Source organism: Balaenoptera musculus, chromosome 6, assembly GCF_009873245.2.
Source record: "Balaenoptera musculus isolate JJ_BM4_2016_0621 chromosome 6, mBalMus1.pri.v3, whole genome shotgun sequence".
Classification (NCBI taxonomy): domain Eukaryota; kingdom Metazoa; phylum Chordata; class Mammalia; order Artiodactyla; family Balaenopteridae; genus Balaenoptera; species Balaenoptera musculus.
The window spans coordinates 114720627-114742418 of NC_045790.1; the positions used below are offsets into that span (position 1 = coordinate 114720627).

Genomic DNA, 21792 nt, shown 5'->3' on the forward strand with positions numbered 1-21792 from the left:
AGCCAAAACCCAGATGGGTCATTTGTCCGTTTCCAATTTAAGAGCACAAACGTCAGGCAAGGGCCGTGCACGTCTCCTGAGAAGTCGGCCCTCACAGCTCCGGGGTGTGTCAGCCGCCTCCTAAGCGCCAGGACAAAGGGAGCCGCGATCAAGACAGAAGGGATCTCACAACTCACTGCTCTCTCCTCAAGGAAACGCTGCAAGAAGGGCGCTGATAGAAACAAACACGTTTCCTGAAGTTTCTACACCCGCCCGCACTCTAACAGGGGGAAGCACACCTCGGCCAAAAGGCCAAGTGCAGCCCGTGGCCTGTTCTGCAGAGCCTGCGAGCTAAGAGTGTTTCTTCATTCTTAAACGGTTGGAAAACCATCAAAAGAAAAACATTTCGTGACACAGAAGGACAAGTGAGAACTCCCGTTTCAGGGCCCAAGGTCAAGCTCTGCTGGTGCCCAGCCAGGCTCCTGCAAGCAGGTGCTCCCGGCTGCTTAGGGCGAGGTGGGTCCTTGCGGCGACCACGTAGCCCCGAAGCCGCACGCGCCTCTCCCCAGCCTCCACAGAAGAGGTTAGGTTCTCTGTGACACCCTCGCGACTAGGCCAGAGTGGCGTGCCCGCCCACCACGTGACACAGATGCCACCAGCGCTTTACCTTGAAGAAGAAGCCGACCCCCGGCTTCTGGTCGCCCTCGCTGGCGAGGTCCGCGGAGCTGTGGCGGCCTTCCGTCCCCCCATCATCATCGGGGGCCTTCAGGTCGGAGAGGTCCACCTCGATGAGGCTAGCCTTGCTCTTCGGGGGCCCATCATCCAGGGGCGCGCCCCCGTTTCCTGGCCCGCTGAGGGCACCGAGCCCCGCCCCCCTCACGCCGTCTTCCAGAACCTCCCTGAAGCTCATCTGTTCCGAGGTGACACTGGCATCCCTGGAGGAGGGCAAGACAAATGTCCGCTGGTTGCTCTCATCGTGGAGCCTGTAACCTGCGAAGCAGCACTCCTCGTGGGGGTCACTCCCAGGGTCGGCGACCCCGTCCCAGCCCGGGTCAGAGGGCGTCCGGGCGGGGATGGACCGTAAGCGAGGGGCGGCCTCGACACCAGGTGTGAGGGCCTTGCTTCGGGAGGAGCCCTGCGGCCGCTCTTTCGGCACCTTCAGCTCAGTCGGTCTTCCCGAACGGGAATTCCGACCCGGACCGAGACGGGGGGGCTTGCGGTGGCCGGCCAGTGCGGTCGGAGAGAGCGGCTCAACAAAGTGGACGGCCCCCTTGACCTTGGGGTCCTGGGAGTTGCTCCTGGGGCCCGGCGTGGGCACCGCGGGGGACGTGAGCAGCAGCTGCTCCTGCTGCTGGGAGATCCTGAGGATGGCCTGCTGCAGCGTGCTGATGGTCTCGTTCAGCTTCTCGATGGACAGGTCGCACTCGCCCACGTCCACGCCCACGTCCACGCCCTCGACGGCCTCCAGGAGCACCGCCGACAGCGCCTTGCTCCGCTCCAGCTCGGGGAGGGCGGCGGGGTCCTTCCGTTGATGCTGCTGGACCAGAGCCAGGTCCTCTCCGTCCACGTCGGGAGGCCCCAGGAGGTCTCCCCTCCCCTCCTCCTTGCCAAGGAAGTCTCCCACGCGGGACACGCCACCGTCGAAGTCGTCCCCGTTGTGCTGGGAATGCTCTCCCGCCGAGGCCCCCGCTCTCAGCGGCCGGGGGGCGGCGTCGGCCCGGCCCCTCCTGACCACGTGCAGAAAGGCCGCCTTGCCCAGCTTCAGGCGCTGCCGGGCCGAGAGCGCCTCCACCTTCTTCTTCTGCGCCTCGATGGCCCGGCGCTTCTCCTCCAGCTGCATGTGCAGCTGCACCAGCTCGGAAGCCAGCAGGCTGGCCTGGTCGCCGCCCTGCCAGCTCGGGCTCTGCTCGCCCCTCTGCTTCCACGTGGTCAGCGGGGCCGGGCAGCTCTCCGAGGTGTCGGGCGTGGTCTTCTGGGAGCTGCTCGTGCTCGACTTGGTCTCACAGCTGTTGAGCCTGTGAAGCTTCCTCTCGGCAAAGCTGGTCATCTTCACGCTCCCGCTGGCCACGGAGACGCTGCTGAGCTGGCTGAGACACGGGCTGGAGCGGCCACTGGCGGCGTCCTTGTCCTCGTGCTCCTTCACTTCCAGGTCCGCCTGCAGCTTCGCCGACTCCTCCTCCCCCCCGTACCCGGCCCCCGCCGCGGGGCGCTCCTCACCGGCGAAGTCCTGCTCGGCTCCTTCCAGGTCCGCGACGTCGGAGTCAGAGTCCTGCCTCAGGATGGCCCAGGCCTCCGGGCCAAGGGTGCTGGGGCTCTGCGCACAGCTCGTGGACAGCCTGCCCTCCCCGTCCTCGTCAGCTCTGCCCGCGTGAAGGAAGAAGCCGTCGGCTGGCTGTCCCTGAGATGGCAGACTGAAAGCGCCGCCGGCCAGGGGCCCGCCACGGGCGTCCCCCACTGCCTGCGGCCCCGCCTCAGTGGGCGTGGGGTCGAAGCCCGTGGGAAGCTCTGAACAGGAGATCGGGGTGAAAGTCCTATTTAAGTCTCGACTGACGTGACTGCCGGGCGCCTTCTTCCGCCCAGGAGGCTGGTGGCCCTCGCCGGACCTCCTGGACGTGAAGCCCCTCGGCCGCCCCTCTCCGCACTCATCCTCCTTGGTGACCGCCTGCTTCTCCTTGGCTGGCCTGAGCACGGCCGGCATCAGTGGCTCCAGGAAGAAACTGTCGGGCTGACTTTCTAAGGCGTCTGCCAGCCTCTGGGGAGACCTGGCACTTGCCATCAGGCCGGGGTCAGCGCCCTGGTGAGCCACATCCGTCCTAACGATGGCCAGGAGCTCCTCATCCTCGTCCTCAATATCGACATTGTTCAGGAGGCTTTTTCCATCCGTCCTGAGGGCTGCGGGCTGGGGCTGGTTCTGCGGGGTCAGATGAATGACACTGGACGCCAAGCTGTCCTTGCTGATGGAGCGGGCCAGGCTGACACTGTCGCCAGAGCCTGGGTCCACGTCGCAGCTCACAGCGTGATGGAGAGCAAAGGGCGCTGGCTGAGACACAGGCCTGCAACATGGGGAAAGAAGCCATTGCACACGCCACGTCCCCACGAGAGGCTACACAAGCTCGTGAGTGACAAGAACGTGAGTTACGAAGAGAGAATCCAAATCTTACACACGGGAGACTTAAAGAAACCCTCTCCTGGGCAAAAGAAAACCAGAGAGCCTTTCAGTTCAGCAATTCTCAGACACCCTGGCCCAGCTCCCCTTAAAGATGCTGAGGATCCCAAAGAGTTTTTATTTATTCATCAATATTTATCACTTTAGAAATTCAAGCTAAGATGTTTTTAAAATGATTAAAACTTTCAGTGAGAAATCTATCACATGAGCAGTGGCCATATTTTCTCAAACAGACAAGTGCAGAGTGTAAAGAGTGGTATCATTCACATTTTTGCAGACCTGACATCTGGTTGGATTCTTGCATCTGATCTGATTCAACCTGCTGTGATCCCACACTTCGCGAGGCCCTCAGAATGGGAAAAGCAGTGACATCCCAGCGTTGTTACGGATATAATTCTGCCTCCAAGGGACACCGTGGGCCCCAGGGGTCCCTGCACCACATCTGGGGCACTGCTCTGAGACTAACGAACACTTCAAGGAGAAATGTATTTGACGCGCGGACACGTCACCTGTTTTTTTTTTCTGTCCATGCTATTGATGCTCCTCGGGGCTGACCGTCGACTCGGGTTAAGGAATTAGATCGGTGTCGCTGGTCTGCAGTTTGGAGAAAACAGTTTATGTTCAGCATTAAGTAAATGATTTTATATCATTTGAAATTCTTTCACTATAATAACCATTTCTCAAGGAAATGCACCATAACTCAGTACACCAAAACTGCTAAGGAAAGCAAATAATCACAATACAATTTTTAACAGTTTCGATAATAGGCAGTGTGTAATTCAACAGTGATCACGGTCATGAAAATAATCAGTGTTAATTACACGTCGATATCAATTAAATGATGTCAACGCCCATTGAGATAATGAGTGGATGTCAATGTATAAGCTCTTGCCGCAAGACAACGGTAATTTTCTGTGTGCTCCATGTGATTCATTACGTCTCAGGAATATTTTCACTGTAAAGACTATAAATTCTAAGGTACACCAATAAAAACCAGAACAAATTCTGCCACAGTCTTCTCAACTAACATTACTACATCATGATGAGTCCATTTATTTTGAGAGCCACGATATTAATGAACTCCAGTGAGAGGGATGAGAAACCGCAGGCCAAGGGGAGACGGCGCTTCTTACCAGGGGGGTCCTCTCCCTGCACTGTCTTTTGCTGTTTCTGTCTCAGTGGCAACAACGGATGCGATGGGCTAAAGGCAGAGGGCCCTTTCCCCCTAAACAGAGAAAGGATGGGAGAGAAAAATCACTACCTCACCAATCTTCAAGTTCAAAAACAAATGTGTAAGAAGCTACGGAGACCATCATGAATTCACACCAACCTGGAAGAAGTTCACAGATTCCTTGGGAAAATTAATTATTATAAAAATGAACCAAAAATGTGCCAAGAACTTCAAACTTGGGATAAACATCCAAACTGCAGCTAGGGGACATACTGACCTCTGGTTATGGCCTGTAATACAACAGGTTTCAACTTTTCACAGTAAATTCAAGTTCTCATTCAGGCTACCCTGCTCGCCTCCAGGGGAGCAGGGGCCAGAGGGGGCCCTCTCACTACCTACTCCGCACAGGCTTGCCATCACCCCTGAGAAAAGGTCATTCCCACGGGAACTGTAAACCAGCAAGAAAAGGGAGGCAGGATGGCGGCCCTGTCCCGAGAGCAGACAGACTTACAGGAGCTCAGGCTCTTCGAGGTGCAGGTGGTGCAGCTGGGTGGGGGGCTGTGAATCGGCTGGGCTCGCCGCCGCGGGGCTGCCCAGGAAGCTGCGCTTGGTGGCGTTGGAGATGGGAACAGGAGGCCGAGTGCTTCTGGGGTGCGATACTGATTTAGCTGCAGAAATAATTTTATAGAAATATATTATTTACAGTTACAACATTAGCAAGAAGACTCTAAAAAAAAATCCGTTTTTATAAGCACTACAAACCCAACTTTTACCTGAAACCAGAACTTCTCCAAAAAAATAAAATGGTTTCAAGGTCAACAAGTGTATTCTGCAGAGAATACGATAAATATTATACCAACGTGAGTACTAAGATCAAAAGAGCCGACACAGCGGAAGAGCGAGCACTGGGACTGCAGGCGGCGTCCGGGCGACTAACAAGCGGCCTCGTCGCCGGGGCCCTGCGGGGGGGGCCGCCACGCCGCCTGCCGGCCAAACCCTCAAGGAGGCGGCTGCTCAGCCGCAGAGACCCGGTCGTCTGAGCCCAGCACGTGACTGACCACCTCAGTGGCCACTTCGGCTCAGGCCCCCGTGGGGTCAGGGGAGGAGATCAGGCCCAGCCCGAAGCTCCAGTCTGAACAGGAACCTCATCTCTGAGGCTGCTCCCCAGAACGCTGGCCCAAGACGGTGCCAGGGACAGTCCCGGCAGCAGGAGCCAGACTCCGGAGCTGGACCGCGCACCGCCCGGGGGAGCCGCCGCGGTCCTCAGGGGCAGGGCGCATGCCTTGGCCACCGCCCCGAGCCCTGGCCCTGTCTGGGCGTCTGCTCTGCCGGCATGGCGGGGGTGTCTCTGTGTGTCACTTCTGGTTTAATCCCTGATGAGGCTGAGCACCTTTTCATAACGTTATTAGGCACCCGGAGTCCTGCTTTCACGAAGCACCTGTTCAAGTCTTTTGCTCTTTTTTTTATTGGTTTGTCTTTTTCGTCTTTGGATATGTTCTGGACACTGTATCTGCTGTAGGTATACGACAAGGATCTTCTACCCCTGGTAGCTACTTGATTTCCTTTTTTTTTTTGTTTGTTTTTACTCTTTTCATCATCTTTTAATGAAAAAAAGGTCTACATTTTAATGTGGCCAATTATCAATCTTTTCCTCTGTGGCTAAAATTTTTATATTCTTTGTAAGAAATCACAAGGACATGAAAACATTCTCCCATATCATCTTCTTAAAGTTTTGTAGATTCTCAAGGCTGGCAGATCATTTTACTCTGTGGTAAAACAGATTTTTTTCTGCCTTGTTTTAGGGGCAAAAAAGTCAGAGCTGCGGAGGGTGAGGACTGGCATCACAGACCAGAGCACTTCCTGCCGGAAGTTTGTCAGAATCACCTGGAACCTTCTCTCCAACGTCTCCTGCTCGCCCTTGGATTCTGACGCCGTGGGGCCAGGACGGACCCCGAGCTCACCGTCTGGAGGAGCTCTGTGCGCGACCACCACGGCGCACCAGACAGGGGCCCAGACTGTGACAGCGCCCTGTCCTCCCAAAAGAAACCACTTAAACACCACTGTCGTACAAAAACCAGGAACCAGCTTAGTACACCTTCTGAGTGCTGGGCCACGACTCCCTGAGAGGAAACAGCTGCCACTTATGGAAAGTTTGTCACTCACCATCTTTCAGCTCCTGAACATCCCTGGGCTGAACAAAGTCTGGTTTGACATTCTCAAACCACCAGAAGAGCTCGGCAATAAAAACCATAACGTTTGGCTAAAAGGAAAACAAGAAATCAAGGACACAGTGAGGAGCTTATTCACACAGCGTTTTAAAAATGTGTTTTTAATAATTCATTATTACCTTCAACACTAAGGGAGCATACAGCATATCTTCTAGAGTGAGATAAAAGCACTTGTTAAGATATTCATTTGAGAATTCTCTCAGAAGCCGAATATTATACAGACTGTCCGCCACCGACGTTACCTCTTTCAAGCATATATCTAATAGATAAAAAGAAAACTACAGTTTATTAGAAAGATATTCTGCTTCATAAGTGTGTGTGTGCACATATATTTGTGTGCGTGTGTGTACATATACATGCAATTTTCAACTGAAAAACAATTTAAATAAAGGTAGAGGTGATATTTAAAAAGGTAATAACATTAACAGATTTAAACATCACAACAAGTATTATAAATAATGTTATAGAAAGAAAACACTCAAGAAAAAGACAGGAGAAATCGCCAGGACCTGAATTTAATTGTTAACGTCTAAAAAGTATACAATCATTACCTGAACTTTTAAGACTGGGCCTCCAATAGGAACAGTAACAATCACCTTCCAGTTTATAAAGGACCTGGCGGCATAAGGCCACTTAACGTTTAACCAAGTTCCTTTCCCCCGTCCTTCCAGTGAGGTTACCTCCGTGGTTGGGGGAGGGGAGCATACAACAGGAAACGTCAGGCTTCTCCACAGAGAAGCACAGGAACTGCTAACCACACAACGCAGGCACTGTGCAGAGCCCAAGTCCTCCTCTGCTGCCTGTCTGCACCTGTAGCAGGACAACCGTCCATTTCACGCTGCCCTGCAGGATGCCAGCCCCTCACCCAGAAAATTCCAGCGCAGACACCCACACTGGGTACCGGGCAGGCTCCGTGGGGGGAGGTGGGCCCGCCCTCAGACAGGAGCCTCTAGAACACCTAGGTACCACTCAAGACTGAATCGGAGGTAGCTATACTGACGACTTAACTTTGCCTCTAAATAAATAAACAGGATTGAGAAACATAACTTATTTTAAAATAACTTTACTCCTAAGAAGAAATCATTTTTAATGATTTAGAAATCTCATGCACACATGGGATTCACAGCATCCGGGATCTACGTATGAATTCTGTCCTATGCGGCGATGCCCTAGCACTACGAATTCTCAAGAGAAAACTTCTATAAGCTGAGTAACTGTGCACATTTATATTGCTAAGAAATGTTTCTTTTTTACAATTTAGATTATGAAGTATCACAAATGTAAAGAACAGACTCCCATGTACTCTCTACCCAGATGGCACGGATATTAACATCCTGCCTTCTCTGATCCAGATCTCATTTTCTTTCAGTAACAAAGCATCACAGTGCTGAAGCCCGCCTCCCCACAAGGCAACCACCCTCCTCAAGCCCCGTGACCTGTCTCATGCGGGTGTCTTTACCACATGTGGTCTCTGCCCATAAATCATATAAACAGTGCACTGCTGACCTGGCTGTCTTCAATTTACATTCATGACAACAAACTGCCTATCATGTTGCAGCCTGTTATTTTCCCCAAACTCGGAATTACGTTTCCAAATAGTTCTACACTGCCGTGGGCAGATTTCAGTCACTCATTTTAACAGCTATTTAGGATTCCACAATTTTCACTATTACGTAAAATGCCAGAAAAACCAAACTTGCATGCTCTTTGCACCGGCACCCTCCCGGAAGGGGCCGCAAGCTGCGCTGTCCACACCTGACCATCGCCGGGCCACGTCCCACCCCGCCCGTACCATCGGGCCTCTCACCTGTGCCACCCCGCTGGGCCTGCTCTGCCTTCCTGCAATGGTGCACCCGCCACTGCTGTGGGCTCGCCCCGACCTCGTCTTCTGTGAAAAAGCTGTTCTTGTTTTGCCTCTGGGTTGTTCATCTTTTTCCTACTGATTTGTAGGAATTCTTTTTGTATTATGGTTACAAAACAATTGTGTGACAATCCTTTGTCAATTTATATTTGTTGCAAATACTTTACTTTTTCATGGGTACAGCTTTTATCACTTAATTTTATCTATGATGTTCCTCTGTCACCACAGTGAATTTTAATATGGTTAAATACAGGAATTTTTTCTATTACTTGGCTATTTTGTAATTTAAATAATCCATCCCAACACCAATGTCATAAAAATATTTTCCTTGATTTTCTTTTCAAAGTTTTTAAATTCTGCTTTTCCGGTTTATGTCTTTCATCCAAGGAAGAGTGTTTGCCTCATGTGGGGTGCAGTCTCACTGCATTTCCCCCCTACAGATGGCGCTTTGCCCCACATTCTGCGCTGGCCAGTCCCCCTTGCCCTACAAGCTGTGGGCCACCCCAGGCACTGGGGTCCCACAGAGAGTCACTGTTCAGACCTCTCTGCATGGCTCCCCTGCATTTAGCGGATGTAAAGTTAAACAAAACTTGGTCTTTGCAGAGCAAGTACCCCATGCTCCTCTTCTTCAAAATCACAACTTGTCTGAAATCTGGGACAAAGCAAGAGAACAATGAATGTCATGGATCATAATCCGTTGAGTAAAGTAAGAATCCACGAGGCCATCTTGATACAAATCACCGCGTGGATAAATAACGAGAGAGCAGAGGAGAGCAGCCCCCTGCACAGGAGTGCTGACCCACCAGAGAACAAGAAGCAGAGCTACAAACTCCCGACAGATGACAATGCTGGGGTGAAAGCGCGACGAGAGACCGAAGCCACTCCCCAGTCACTAGTCGGTCATAAAGCAAAGAGCAGTGACCTCAGAGTGTAGGAAGCCAGCGCACGCCACCTGAACCCAGGGACCATCCCTGTGGCATCATTCCTGCTGGAAACACAGGCCCTGAAGGCCACCAGGAGGGAACGCCAGGCAAAGCCAGACAAGGGACAGTCAACCAACTAAGCAACCTGCGTGCCTGGAAAACGTCAAGGGCAAGAAGGGCTGAGAAAGGCTGGGACTCAGCTCCAAGTACAGGGAAGCAGAGATGTGACCCTCAACAGGGTGGTGATGCTGGGCCAGAGCCTGGATTGCACAGAAGAAAACAACACCAGGGACTTCCCTGGTGGCGCAGTGGTTAGGACTCCACGCTCCCAATGCAGGGGCCCAGGTTCAACCCCTGGTCAGGGAACTAGATCCCACACGCATGCCGCCAACTAAGAATTCACAGGCCACAACTAAGGAGCCCGCCTGCCGCGACTAAGAGCTGGCACAACCAAATAAAAATAAATAAATAAATGATGATAAATAAATATAAAAAACAAAAAAGAAAGAAAGAAGACCACACCAAGCCCCACACCAAGTCTTCACACGGACCCAAACGTGTGACATGAGACATGTGAAGGCCGCCACCCTGGGACAAGATCCACAGCGTGGACCCCATCAAGCTCACGGGTTCCGCTTCAGTGTTCAGAGACCTGGCCCAGCCCCGCGCAGTCTGGAAAACACTTATAAAGAGCTGTCTGCACACACGATGGTTTTGTTCATCCTGGTCACGGAGGTTTACTAGACGGGCCAGCGAGGTGCTCTCCAGCTCACTGCTGCCCTCACCGCCCAGCATATCAGGCCAGTTCTCAAACAAGCTGGGAGCACCTCACCGGCGCGGCTGCGTCCTGGCTCAATCCAACCGCGAGAGGCCCTGTCTCCGGCTCTGGGGCTCCTACATTCAGGAGAAAGGCAGTGCCACAGACCGCGCATCCCTCCCCGCTGTCGGTGCACACAGGGCTCCTTGGGTGCAGACAGTTCTCTAAAATCAACGTGCTGCTGCCCAAGGCCAGCAAAGGGCCCGTCAACTGGAAGGATCTGTGGCCGTGACCTCGGGGGAAGTCCTCTGAGCAGTTTTCTAGAAGTTGCTATCCAAGTATCCGTCAGTGACAAAGTCAAATTGAAAACATAATTTCCCTGGTAATTCTTTTTTTTTTAATGCTTATTTTATCTATTTATTTATTTATTTGGTTGTGCTGGGTCTTAGTTGCAGCAGGCGAGCTCCTTAGTTGTGGCACATGTGTTCCTTAGTTGCGGCTGACGGGCTCCTTAGTTGCGGCTTGCCAGCTCTTTAGTTGTGGCATGCGAACTCTTGGTTGTGCTATGCATGTGGGATCTAGTTCCCTGACCAGGGATCGAACCCGGGCCCCCTGCATTGGCAGCGTGGAGTCTTAACCACTGTGCCACCAGGGAAGTCCCCTCCCTGGTAATTCTTAAGCACCCTGCACAAGGGAACACAGCGTCCACGGAGCAGCCATGAGCCAGGCTGCCAGGAGCGGCCAGAAATGGCAAAGCTCCCCTGCGACCTCGGCCTGGAGTACACCGCCCATGGCTCCAAGTTCCTGGCAGGGACATGAGGTCAAACACTCTGGACTCTCCTCTTCGTTACTACTTTTATGGGTAAAGCAGGGAGACCAGCACTCTTTGGGTAGGGCCAGCTGCTACTAGTTTTCACCTGGTAGGTTAAACTTCAGATTTGAAGGTGTCGGGTGTCTTCATTTGGAAAGGCCCCCTTCGCCCAGCCTGCATTCCCATCTCGGTCAGGGTACACTGACCCGCGATCTTTCACGGAGCCCCCAGGAAGCCTGAGGACATTTTGCAAGTTCTCAGAAATTAGGGGTCAATTTCCTGACTGTAGTCGAGGTGACAATCGCTACGGAACAGTCCTTGGTGGGAACCTCCAGCGACAGGCAGAGGCTGGGGAGTGTGACTGGGGCCTGTTCGTGCAGTCACTGGGTATTTCCAGGAATAAGCTGTGCAAGCTGAACAGGAAGAAGGAGATAGGTGGATTTCTTTTTTAAGAGGAAATGCTTTTCTCCTAGGTGCATCCTGAGTTGAGGTTTCTGAGCCAGCACAGACTGCCATGCTGGATTTTGGTTTTTTTGGATTGAAATCACTTGGGGATTTTTTTTTTTACAAGACTGGTGAATTTTGCTTTTTTAAAAAATACTTATTCAAGTGTGTGTATTTTTTTTTTATTCTTTTTTTTAACAGACAATCTTTATTAGGTGTGCACCTCCATCTTAGATCCTGTTGGAGACGCTGTTTTGCTGTTAGGTGGGTTAAAGGGTTAACCCTGCGTGAGTTTGGTAATAAAAGGTTGTTGAAGTTTAAAAAAAAAAAAAAGAATGTATTTGTTCTCCAGTTATTCCCAACTAGCTCAGGGAGAAAGAGCACAAATGTGACAAGATGTAACGGCTGGAAAGTCTGGGGACAAGTACGCACCAATTCCTGCACCTTCTCTGTAAAAGTAAACTCACATCGAAATAAAGTCTCCAGGACTTCACTGGTGGCACAGTGGTTAAGAATCCACCTGTCAATGCAAGGGACATGGGTTTGAGCGCTGGTCTGGGAAGATCCCACATGCTGCGGAGCCACTAAGCCTGCAAGCCACAACTACTGAACCCCGCGCGCCTAGAGCCCGTGCTCCGCAACAAGAGAAGCCACCGCAATGAGAAGCCCGCGCACCGCAACGAAGAGTAGCCCCCACTCGCCGCGACTAGAGAAAGCCTGCGCACAGCAACAAAGACCCAACGCAGCCAAAAATAAATAAAAATAAAGTATCCAAATCATCCATTTTGTCCCTTTGGCCTCCAGTCTTCCACATGAATGCTCACATTCCCTTGTCAATTTCTGTAGCAAGCACTCGCAACAACTGCATGAACAATCAGGGGAAACCACAATTTTTATACTGCTTCTTGGCATCTAAGAATATAGTTTAAGTCCCACCCTACAGCAGAGTTCACGATTTTTCCCACGGTCTCACATCTTTTGGTTGAGTTTATTCCCCAGCACTACAGACAGGTCTTCTGTGGGTCCCAACACTCACAAGGAGCTGGCACCACGCGCAGGGCAGGTGGACAGAGCCACCCTGCCAGGGCTGGGGCTACGTACGGCACACCCTCCCGTCCCCCTGACTGCAACAGTCTGGGGTCGAGAACCTCTGTGGGGTCAGAGCACGTCAGCGGCAGGCCAAGGGCGTCCATCACAAACGGGCAGTGGCTTCTAACAGATCTTGGTCTGTGCCTCCTCAGATGACTGCACAGAACACGCCCAGGCATTCAATTCTTGTTTTCTAGGACTTTACACAGGATTTTCAACCCACGTTAAGAAGGAAAGAAAGCCTATGCCCTTCCTCCCAGGCTCTGCTCCTGGTGCCGGAATAACCCCGACAAAGACGACCTGCACGCCCGTTCCGGAGCCCTCCCGGGACCCTCAGCCCGGCCACCTCTGCACCCCTCTACTCCGCTCCTTCACCAGGCGGCTTGTCCAGAGCCCAGGCGGGCCGTCCTCTTCAGGACGGAACCTGCAATTCAGCCTGCCTCCTCCATGTGCTGGGCTGATTTCTGACCAGAGGAGAAACACTACTCTCTATTTTTCTTCCTTCAGCTTTTTTGGGTTTATTTCTATGTTCTTTTCGAATGCGCTGGGATCAACCTGGTCCATTAATTCTTAAATTCCTTACTGTCCAGACTAGGCACTGAGGCGACGTTTCCCTTCACCTGTCACTCTGAGCTGCGTCCTGTGAGCTCTGGCATGTACGTCATTCATTCATTTAATTCAACAAATACCTGACCAAACGCCAATTTGTCCCAGACGCTATTTTAGACGAATGCGATGTATCAGTGAACAAACAGATAAAAACGCCTGCCCTTATAGAGCTCCCACTAGAAAATTCCACTATGATTTCTACTTCGATCCATGAACTATTTTGAAGTATCTTCTCTGGTTTCTAAGCATTATCAATTTTAAAGGTTTGGAGAAAAGACGCTGCACGTTTGTTACTGACTTCTCGTTTTACTGTGTTGTGAGGAACTATCAATTCTCTGCAATCTGTCGAGGTTTCTTCCGTGGCCTGAATCAAGCCCATTTTTGTAAAGGCCTCCAGGCTTCCTCATTTTAAAAGAGCACGACCCCTACGAGCTGGTGCACTGGGCCCAGCCTGCGTCCGCGTGTTCACGTCCCCTCCGGCCTCACTCTGCTCTCACCTGGTCCCGCAAGTCAAGTCATGAGTCTGGCTCTGGTCCCTCCACCCTGTGGTTCTGTCGTTTTTAAAGCCCCGTTTTGACGTTCTGCTATTAGGCGCAATGAGCTTTGACACTCACATCCTGCCGTGGGTTTTCCCTTCTCGGTAGCAGAGGCTCTCTGTCCCTTGTAGCTGTTTTTGTCTCGAGACCCCGGAGGACAGGTTAGAGACAGGCTGAACAAAGCTCGAGCCGGGACTGCCCACCCACACACGCAGCGGGCGGAGGGCCGAGGGGAGGGAGCCCCGCGCGCTTGAGCACCCCGGACACTGGCATTTTCAACACCCTGCGCTCGCATCCAGGCACTCTTGCTCAGCCAGGTCTGTCCGCGGCGCCTGCCAGCCTGGCGGTGGCGGGGCCCTTCTCTGCGGGTCTGGCAGGCCTGGCGGCGGCTGGGTCCTTCCCCACGGCCCTGGAGGCAGCGGGGTCCTTCCCTGCGGGTCTGGCGGCCCTGGCGGCGGCGGGGCCCTTCCCTGCGGGTCTGGCGGCCCTGGCGGCGGCGGAGCCCTTCTCTGCGGGTCTGGCGGCCCTGGCGGCGTTGGGCCCCTTCTCTGCAGGTCTGGCGGCCCTGGCGGCGGCAGGGCCCTTCTCTGCGGGTCTGGCGGCCCTGGTGGTGGCGGGCCCCTTCTCTGCGGGTCTGGCGGGCCTGGCGGCGGCCGCGCTCCCACACAGCAACACTCTGCTCTGACTCCCGACAAACGAGTCCTGGACCAAACAAACTCGCCTGGGACGCAGCCTGGCAGCTCACTTCCTCAGCAACGACCTCCGCCTCCGGCCCGAGACGAGCCTCCTGGGTCCTCCCTGGCCACGGGGGAGCCTCCCCAGTCCTTCCCAGGGCCCCGGTTACAGGTCTCAGCGGCACACGGCCCAGGCCGCCCGGGGACAGAGGCCTGATGGGCCCGGGGCCACCACGCACCAATTTGGGGGTTTTCAATCACAGATGGAGACCCCCTCCTGGAACCTGAGCCCCCCTCTCTTTCAAGGTCAGCCATGTGCTTCAGAAACTACAAAACCCAGCACTTCCGCATTCGGATCAGAAGCACGACCGACGTCAGCTCAGCGCCGGCAGTGAGTCTGACAGACGCTCCACGTGCGGCCAGCGGTCGGGGCATCCGTGGGCCCCACACCGCCCTCCCCCAGAAAGAAGAGGACTCAGCAAAACCTACACCAGGGTTCCTGTCCGCACGGCCCTGGAGGGGGGCCCGGCGCCACGCTGCTCTCGGCATCTCCCACACCTCTCCCCGTGGCCAGGCGTGAGCACCTCAGAGACACACGACACGGTGGTACCGCCAACACCAAGCCCACGTGGGTCACTCACGGTTTGGCAACAGATGGGTCTGCACTCATTTTCCTAAACCACATTCTAGATGTTTCAATCAACTGGAGTAGGGCTGACGAGCTGTCAACCGTTCTGAGACTGAAGTACAGTCACCAGTATTTAACACGTTGCCCAAATATTTCAAAGTCCCATTTCTCCACCAGAGAAAACGCAGGCTAAAGACAAACACATCATCGTCAGAGCTGTCCGTCTCTGCGCTGCCCCAGTCGGCACTAAGGACTCAGGGTGACTCTCTGGTGTTTTCATTGTCTGGATCAGAGCATCCTAACAGCCTCCTGCGCCTCAGGTCCGTTCCAGAGGCACGTGCTCCACTCACCGTCCAGCTTCATCTGCTCCGGGCAGTAGTAGTGGACCACGGCCAAGAGAGCAGCCCCGTGGCTGCCGTCCCGCATCAGGTCCTCCAACAGCGGGAAGTAGGGCGGCTGCCTCGTTGACAGGTGCTCTCGGCGGTAGCGCACCTGCGGCGGAGAAAAGGGAAAGGGTCACTACGCACGAGGTGCCGTCACTGCCGCCTACGTCACAGGCAGGCCGTCAAATCTCGAGTTAACAGAAGTCCTGCAGGACGATGTTTAGAACAGCGGCAATCACATGGGAAAGCCCCAAATGTCTGGACTGCCTACTCTGCCTGGAACGTATGTCAAGATCCAGGGAACTGGGCTTCGTGGCCACACTGGGTGACAGCAATTAGCTGCTAATGACGCCGGGCCGTCTCACTCTAAAGGGCCGGGCACACCCAGGGGAAGGAAGCAGGACACACGTCTACACTGCCAGAGGCCGCGCACCACCAGCGGATGAGAAACAAGTTAAACGGTGAACGCCCTACGCTGGCAAGACCCACGTTACTGTTACTTTTCTCAGGATTAGCAGCATTAACCTTGGCCATTATGAAAAACACAAAGCAGCATTAACATAGAGTGTGCGAAATTCCCCAAACCAGGTTAGACGAAGTGTCGTCTAATCCGTCAACCAGCCCCTCCGTAAGTGCACGGAAGCGCCAGGAACCTGAGTGCTATAAAAATTAAGCATTTTTCAAGGTTTCTGTGCTTCTGCCTTCACAGGAAACCACGTGCACGGTGATCTGAGCCTCCCCGCGGCCCTGGGCACTGCCCCTGTAACTGGGCCTCGCTCACGAGCACAGACACACAGGCCGCCAGGCCACCACGTCCTGTGGCACAGGTGAGCCTGGCATTTCCTGCAGCCGCGCTTTCTCCAGGGGAGGAGAACACAGTGCCAGCTCGAGGGAGAAAACCTGCCACCCGTGCCGCCCGCTACGGATCTCCGCGAGCCGTGCAGGAGAGCCAACCCGAAGGAAGGCGCCGCAGCAAGAACGCAGCGCGTGCACAGCGCAGGGCGGTCAGCACTGGCATCTGCACAGAACACGCCCCACCCGTGCGTGCGCAACGCACGCCACTAACACTGGTCTCAACGTGGGCTTTAACTTGTTTCTCGGGCCGCCGCGCCCAGGGGCCAGCCTTGGCGCTCCCGCATGCAGAGCCCGAGGCACACGCCGGGCCAGGTCTCCACACACACAGACAGCACGCGGGCCGAGCACGGCATGCAGGGAAGCAGATGGTTTCGCGGCCGAGGATGGATGCTGTGCGTCTGCATCAGGGAAAGCGCTGAAGCCCGGGGTCGGGGGAGCCGGTGCCGCCCCTCGAGGGGGCCCTGCTCCAAACCCCCAGCAGCCTGCTCGCGCTCAGCCCGCTCCCGACGAGCCAGACGTGCGCTCAGGCAGCCGTGGCGACCAACTGCTAGGAGGAAACCTACAGGCGCTCTGCTCTCGGCCACATTTTCCCGTTTTTATGCAAGTCTCATCTGAAACCCCACTTCCTGGAGGACACCTGCATTTCTGACTGTGTCCTCACTACACCTCGTAACTGCTTTTAATAGTTCTCTCTCTGGCCTTCAGTTTTCGAGAAGTTAAGAGATACGTAAATATGCATAAAAATGCTTACCCCCTCTTTGTTATTAATATATTTCAAAGAGAAGCAAAATTATCCATCAGCTACAAAGCAGACTATATCACTGCTCACGCGGATCGCACTGAGTTTATATCCGCGGTATCTCCTTTATGATGGAATTCTAAGGATCATTTAATCCAAATAATTAAACTAAAGGATCAGGCAAATAAAGGAGTCTTCAAAAAGATTTGTTCTCCAAAACTTCATTTTAAAATGCACCACTTGGAGCGCCAGGTACTTTTCCGTGGGAAACAGTGTAACAAACCGGTTCTGCTTCCAGAACAGGTCACCAGGTGAAGCACAGCTAGAGCTGCAGACCAAACCCCCATGCACCGTAACACCAGGAAGGACAAATCCGAAGGGTGACTCGGCAAATTGGATGATTTGTCATTCCTGCTGGTACCTATTAGAAAGGAGAATACAGCCTGTCACTGACCTTGAAGATCATCATATAAAAAAGTTAACTATGTGTACAAAGAAGAAACTGTCTGCAAGTCTACCTAAGGAACTGGGCAAAACCACAGTCTGGGTGTTGGCTACAAAATGCACCTTAGGGCTCCAGAGGGCCTTGTTACGGTCTACTGTGCCCAGAACCGGGCCATCACTGCCCCGCAGGAAATGCAACAACACCACCAAGGAGGACATTCAGACAAACAGTCACGAGCAATCTGTAATGGAAGCAAGTGGTTGCGGCGGGATGGCCCACTGGACGGCAGCTGGGCGCACACGCGGAGCTCACTTACAGGCACTAACTTCCAGTACCACTTGGAGGGAGACTGCTCGGGAAGCAAGGGAAGGAAGGCAGGAGAGGAGGTCAGCAGGGCAGGTCCACGTGTGGACAGACGAGACACACACTTGCACACCACGTTCACACGAGAGGCGGGACGTCCTCTGAGAGGTAAGATCTGTCCAGCGCACGGGACCCTCTGCACTAGCAGATGACCGCGGGGGAAGCTCACAGGCACCTCTACGACACTGGCCTCTGCGGGAGCAAAGGCTACTCTGGAAACTCCGCACGGGCCGGGCACCAAAAAGGACAGGTGCCAACCACCATTCGGGGAGGGGCTCAGCGAGCCGTCCATGCCCACCTGAGGAAGGGGGGGGGCTCACAGAAGCGTGGCCGAGGTGAGGTGCCCACGGACAGCATCCCTGGGGTCCAGGGTAAGAGAGGGAGCAAGGGGACGGTCGCTCACCCCGCAGCCCAGGGGCCCGCAGCCCAGGCCGGGCCGTGTCGTACACGCGTTTGAGGAACATGGATTCAGTCACACACGTGCTTGGTCAAAAAATAATAATAATAATAATCAGGTCACACAGGACGTTAGTGGGTCATTTCACTGGAAACGTGACATTTACCGCCTGAATCCCACACTGGACTCAGCCCGTGAGGGCTCCAAGGGGACCTCTGGCTGCAGGCAACCCCCCCCCACCCCCCATGCTGACTTCAACCCGGGTGACCCTACGTCCCTTCCTCCGGAGCTTCCGACACCTCCCACCTCTCCCCCACCCTCCCAAGTTCAACACTAGGCTGCCCCTGCCTGGGAGAAAGGGCAGTGGGCCACCGCGCCCTCGCCACCAGGGCCGGGGCCCAGGGCACTCACTCCCTGCTTGGTGAGTAAGAACAAAGAACAAGCACGGAGCACACACAGACACAGTTCTTTAAAACGGGAGCAACGTTAACTTGGTGCGTTCCAGAGAAGTGAAATTTACCCTTTACCTTTTGATGAGCTGGACTTTCCAATAACTGCTGTTTTAACTTAACTTCTTTCTCTGTTATCTCTCTCATTTTAAGATTTACCTAAAGTAGAAGAAATTAAACGCATTAAAAAGGCAACTGAAATTGATTTCCAACAGTGGTGTGTACATCTTTCCAGAACCCATCTTACTTGTTTGAACTCAGGCTCTTAGATGCAGGTAATATTTAGACCCATTACACACATGCAGAAATACATGGATTCCCTGTGACCTGTGATTCGACACGGAGAGCAAGGAAGGCCCTCACGCCCCACGGCGCCCGCGTGATGCTTTCCGCCTCACGACAGGATCGACAGCCTCAGCGCTGAGTGTCCCCCGTGCACGGGCAGCCCAAGTTCGCTGCCACCATCAGCGAACGCTGCTGATAACATGGTCAGGCTGAAACCCCCCGAAGCCTAACAGGTGCTCGCACATTCCCTGACCACCAAAATAGCGCTAAGAACTGTCATGAGACACTCGTAAGCAATTAATACAACTGCTCAGAAATAAAAGTATCCTCTTCTGGAATTATTAACTCAAAGATAAAATCAAAATTGCAATTATAAAGTAATACCGTAGAGAAAAACACTCATCAATGCTAACAGGGACATGGTCAAAGCTATAATCAGATGAAATGCCACAGAACTGAATGTCTTCTCATTAAACAAGAATACAGATAAGTGAACTCATGCACATCAAATCAAGAACGTAGAAAAATTGTGTTTTTTTTTTTTTTAGAAAAATTGTTTTTTAAAAGAGAAAAACAAAAGAAAAATCAATGTTGATAAGTTTTAAAATAAATGAATTAGGGCTTCCCTGGTGGCACAGTGGTTAAGAATCCGCCTGCCAATGCATGGGAGACAGGTTCGATCCCTGGTCCGGGAAGATCCCACATGCCGCAGAGCAACTAAGCCCGTGCGTCACAACTACTGAGTCTGCGCTCTAGAGCCCGCGAGCCACAACTACTGAGCCTGCACGCCACAACTTACTGAAGCCCACGTGCCTAGAGTCCGTACTCCGCAACAAGAGAAGCCACCGCAATGAGAAGCCCGCGCACTGCAAAGAAGAGTAGCCCCCGCTCGCCACAAATAGAGAAAGCCCGTGTGCAGCAACAAAGACCCAACGCAGCCAAAAAAAAAAAGAAAAGAAAAGTTCACTGGGCTAGTATCTAGGTTATATAAAAGAATCCTTGCAACAATAAAAAGAGAAATAATCCAATTTTAAAATGGGCAAAGGATGTGAATAGACATTTCTCCAAAAAAGATCTACAAATAGCCAATAAACACATGAAAAAAGGTTTCCCATCATTACTATCAGGGAAATGTGAATCTAAACCACAATGAGATACCATCTCACACCCTCCAGAATGACTAGAATCAAAAAACCAGAAAATGAGTGTTAGCAAGGACGTGGAAAACCGGAAACCTCTGGTGTTGCTGGGGGAACATAAACGGTGCAGCAGCCGTGGAGACAGTCTGCCAGCTCTTCACAGAGTTAAACACAGAGTTCCTATACGACCCAGCAATTCCACCGCTAGATATAAACCCAAGAGAAGTGAAAACACAGCCACACAAACACTCGTACTTGAATGTTCATAGCAGGAGTCACGATAGCCAAAAAGTGGAAAACACACATGCCCACCAGCTGAGGAATGGCTAAACAAAACTCAGCATATCTATACGACTGAGCATTACTCAACCATAAAAGGAATGTGGTACTGATAAGTGCTACAACACGCATGAGACGTGAAAATATGCTACATGAATAAAGTCAGAGACAACAGGCCACGTACTGTAGATTTCACTTAAATGAAATGTTCAGAACAGGCAAATCCAGAGAGACAGAAAGCAGAGGAGTGGCTGCCAGGGGCTGACAGGGAAGGACTGCTGATGGCACCAGCGTCTCTTTCTGGGTATGATAAAAATGTGTGCAATTGGTGGTGACAGCTGCACAACCTGGTGAATATCTTAAAAACCACTGAACCATACACTTTAAAATAGTGAATTTTACAGCATGTGAATTATATCTCAACTTTTTAAAAAAGTTAATTGGTAAACAGTTTCAAATTCCACATTTCAGTTAACCTTCAAGAAACTACCACTTGGGGCTTCCCTGGTGGCGCAGCAGTTGAGAATCTGCCTGCCAATGCAGGGGACACGGGTTCGAGCCCTGGTCTAGGAAGATCCCACATGCCACGGAGCAACTAGGCCCGTGAGCCACAACTACTGAGCCTGCGCATCTGGAGCTTGTGCTCCGCAACAAGAGAGGCTGCAACAGTGAGAGGCCCGCGCACCGCGATGAAGAGTGGGCCCCGCTCGCCGCAACTAGAGAAAACCCTCGCACAGAAACGAAGACCCAACACAGCCATAAAAAAAAAAAAAAAAAAAAAATTCAGCAACATTTAAAAAAAAAAAAAAGAAAGAAACTACCACTAGTCAAGTTTTGGTATAGAATCAAAAAGAGATGTGCATAATTATCTGAAAAGATTATGAAAGCACTGTCCCTTCTTCAACTACGTATCCACACGAAACCGACTTTCTTCCTTTACATCAATAAAAACAACATATTGAAGCAGATGAAATGCAACGGCAGGTAAGAATCCAGCTGTCTTCTGATAAGCCAGACATTAAAGAAACTTAGAAAACTGTAAAATATCACCACTTGTTTCATTTTTGAGAATATAGTTATTTTTCATTAAAAACACATCGCTTACATTAACATGGCATGAGCTGTTACTTTTAAGTGAATTAATAAATATTTTTAAATTTTCCTGTTTTTAATTTCTAATACAGTAAATATTGATAGATTTTTTAAAAATTCTTTGAGGGCCACGGTATTTAAGAGTATAAAGGGGTTCTGAGACCAAAAGGTTTGAGAACTCTTTATCTATACAAGGGAATGAAGAGCAATAAAAATGGAAAATATGTGGATAAATATTGCTAACCATTTTTAATTACTTTAAAAGATAAGTGGCTGTTGAAGGTGAAAGTAACTTATCTGGGGCTGTAATGAAATGAATGACAACAGTGGCACAAAGGCCAAAAGGGGAAAAGACATTTCTGATCCTATTTGTGAAATGGTATCACTTTATTTGAAGGCAGACTATGAAAACCTGAAGATGAAATTTGTAAACCCTAAAGCAGCCCCCCCAAAATATATTGGAGATAAAACGTAGTAGTAAAAATGCCCA

General features: G+C 52.1%; 1 protein-coding gene across 5 annotated transcripts in view; it reads right to left on the bottom strand.

Annotated features, from left to right (window-relative positions):
* The window catches only part of CAMSAP1 (calmodulin regulated spectrin associated protein 1), a 54707-nt gene that overhangs the window by 7786 nt on the left and 25129 nt on the right, over window positions 1–21792 (bottom strand). For 2 of the 5 annotated variants that reach the window (XM_036855119.1, XM_036855118.1), the window contains exons 5-13: window positions 18586–18666; window positions 17615–17647; window positions 15227–15368; window positions 6664–6803; window positions 6480–6576; window positions 4828–4984; window positions 4279–4370; window positions 3655–3739; window positions 647–3032 (exon numbers count right to left, since the gene is read on the bottom strand). In XM_036855119.1, coding sequence (XP_036711014.1) covers window positions 647–3032; window positions 3655–3739; window positions 4279–4370; window positions 4828–4984; window positions 6480–6576; window positions 6664–6803; window positions 15227–15368; window positions 17615–17647; window positions 18586–18666 — 3213 coding nt within the window. The remainder of the gene's footprint in view (window positions 1–646; window positions 3033–3654; window positions 3740–4278; window positions 4371–4827; window positions 4985–6479; window positions 6577–6663; window positions 6804–15226; window positions 15369–17614; window positions 17648–18585; window positions 18667–21792) is intronic. The other 3 variants (XM_036855121.1, XM_036855120.1, XM_036855122.1) reach the window with 2 other exon arrangements.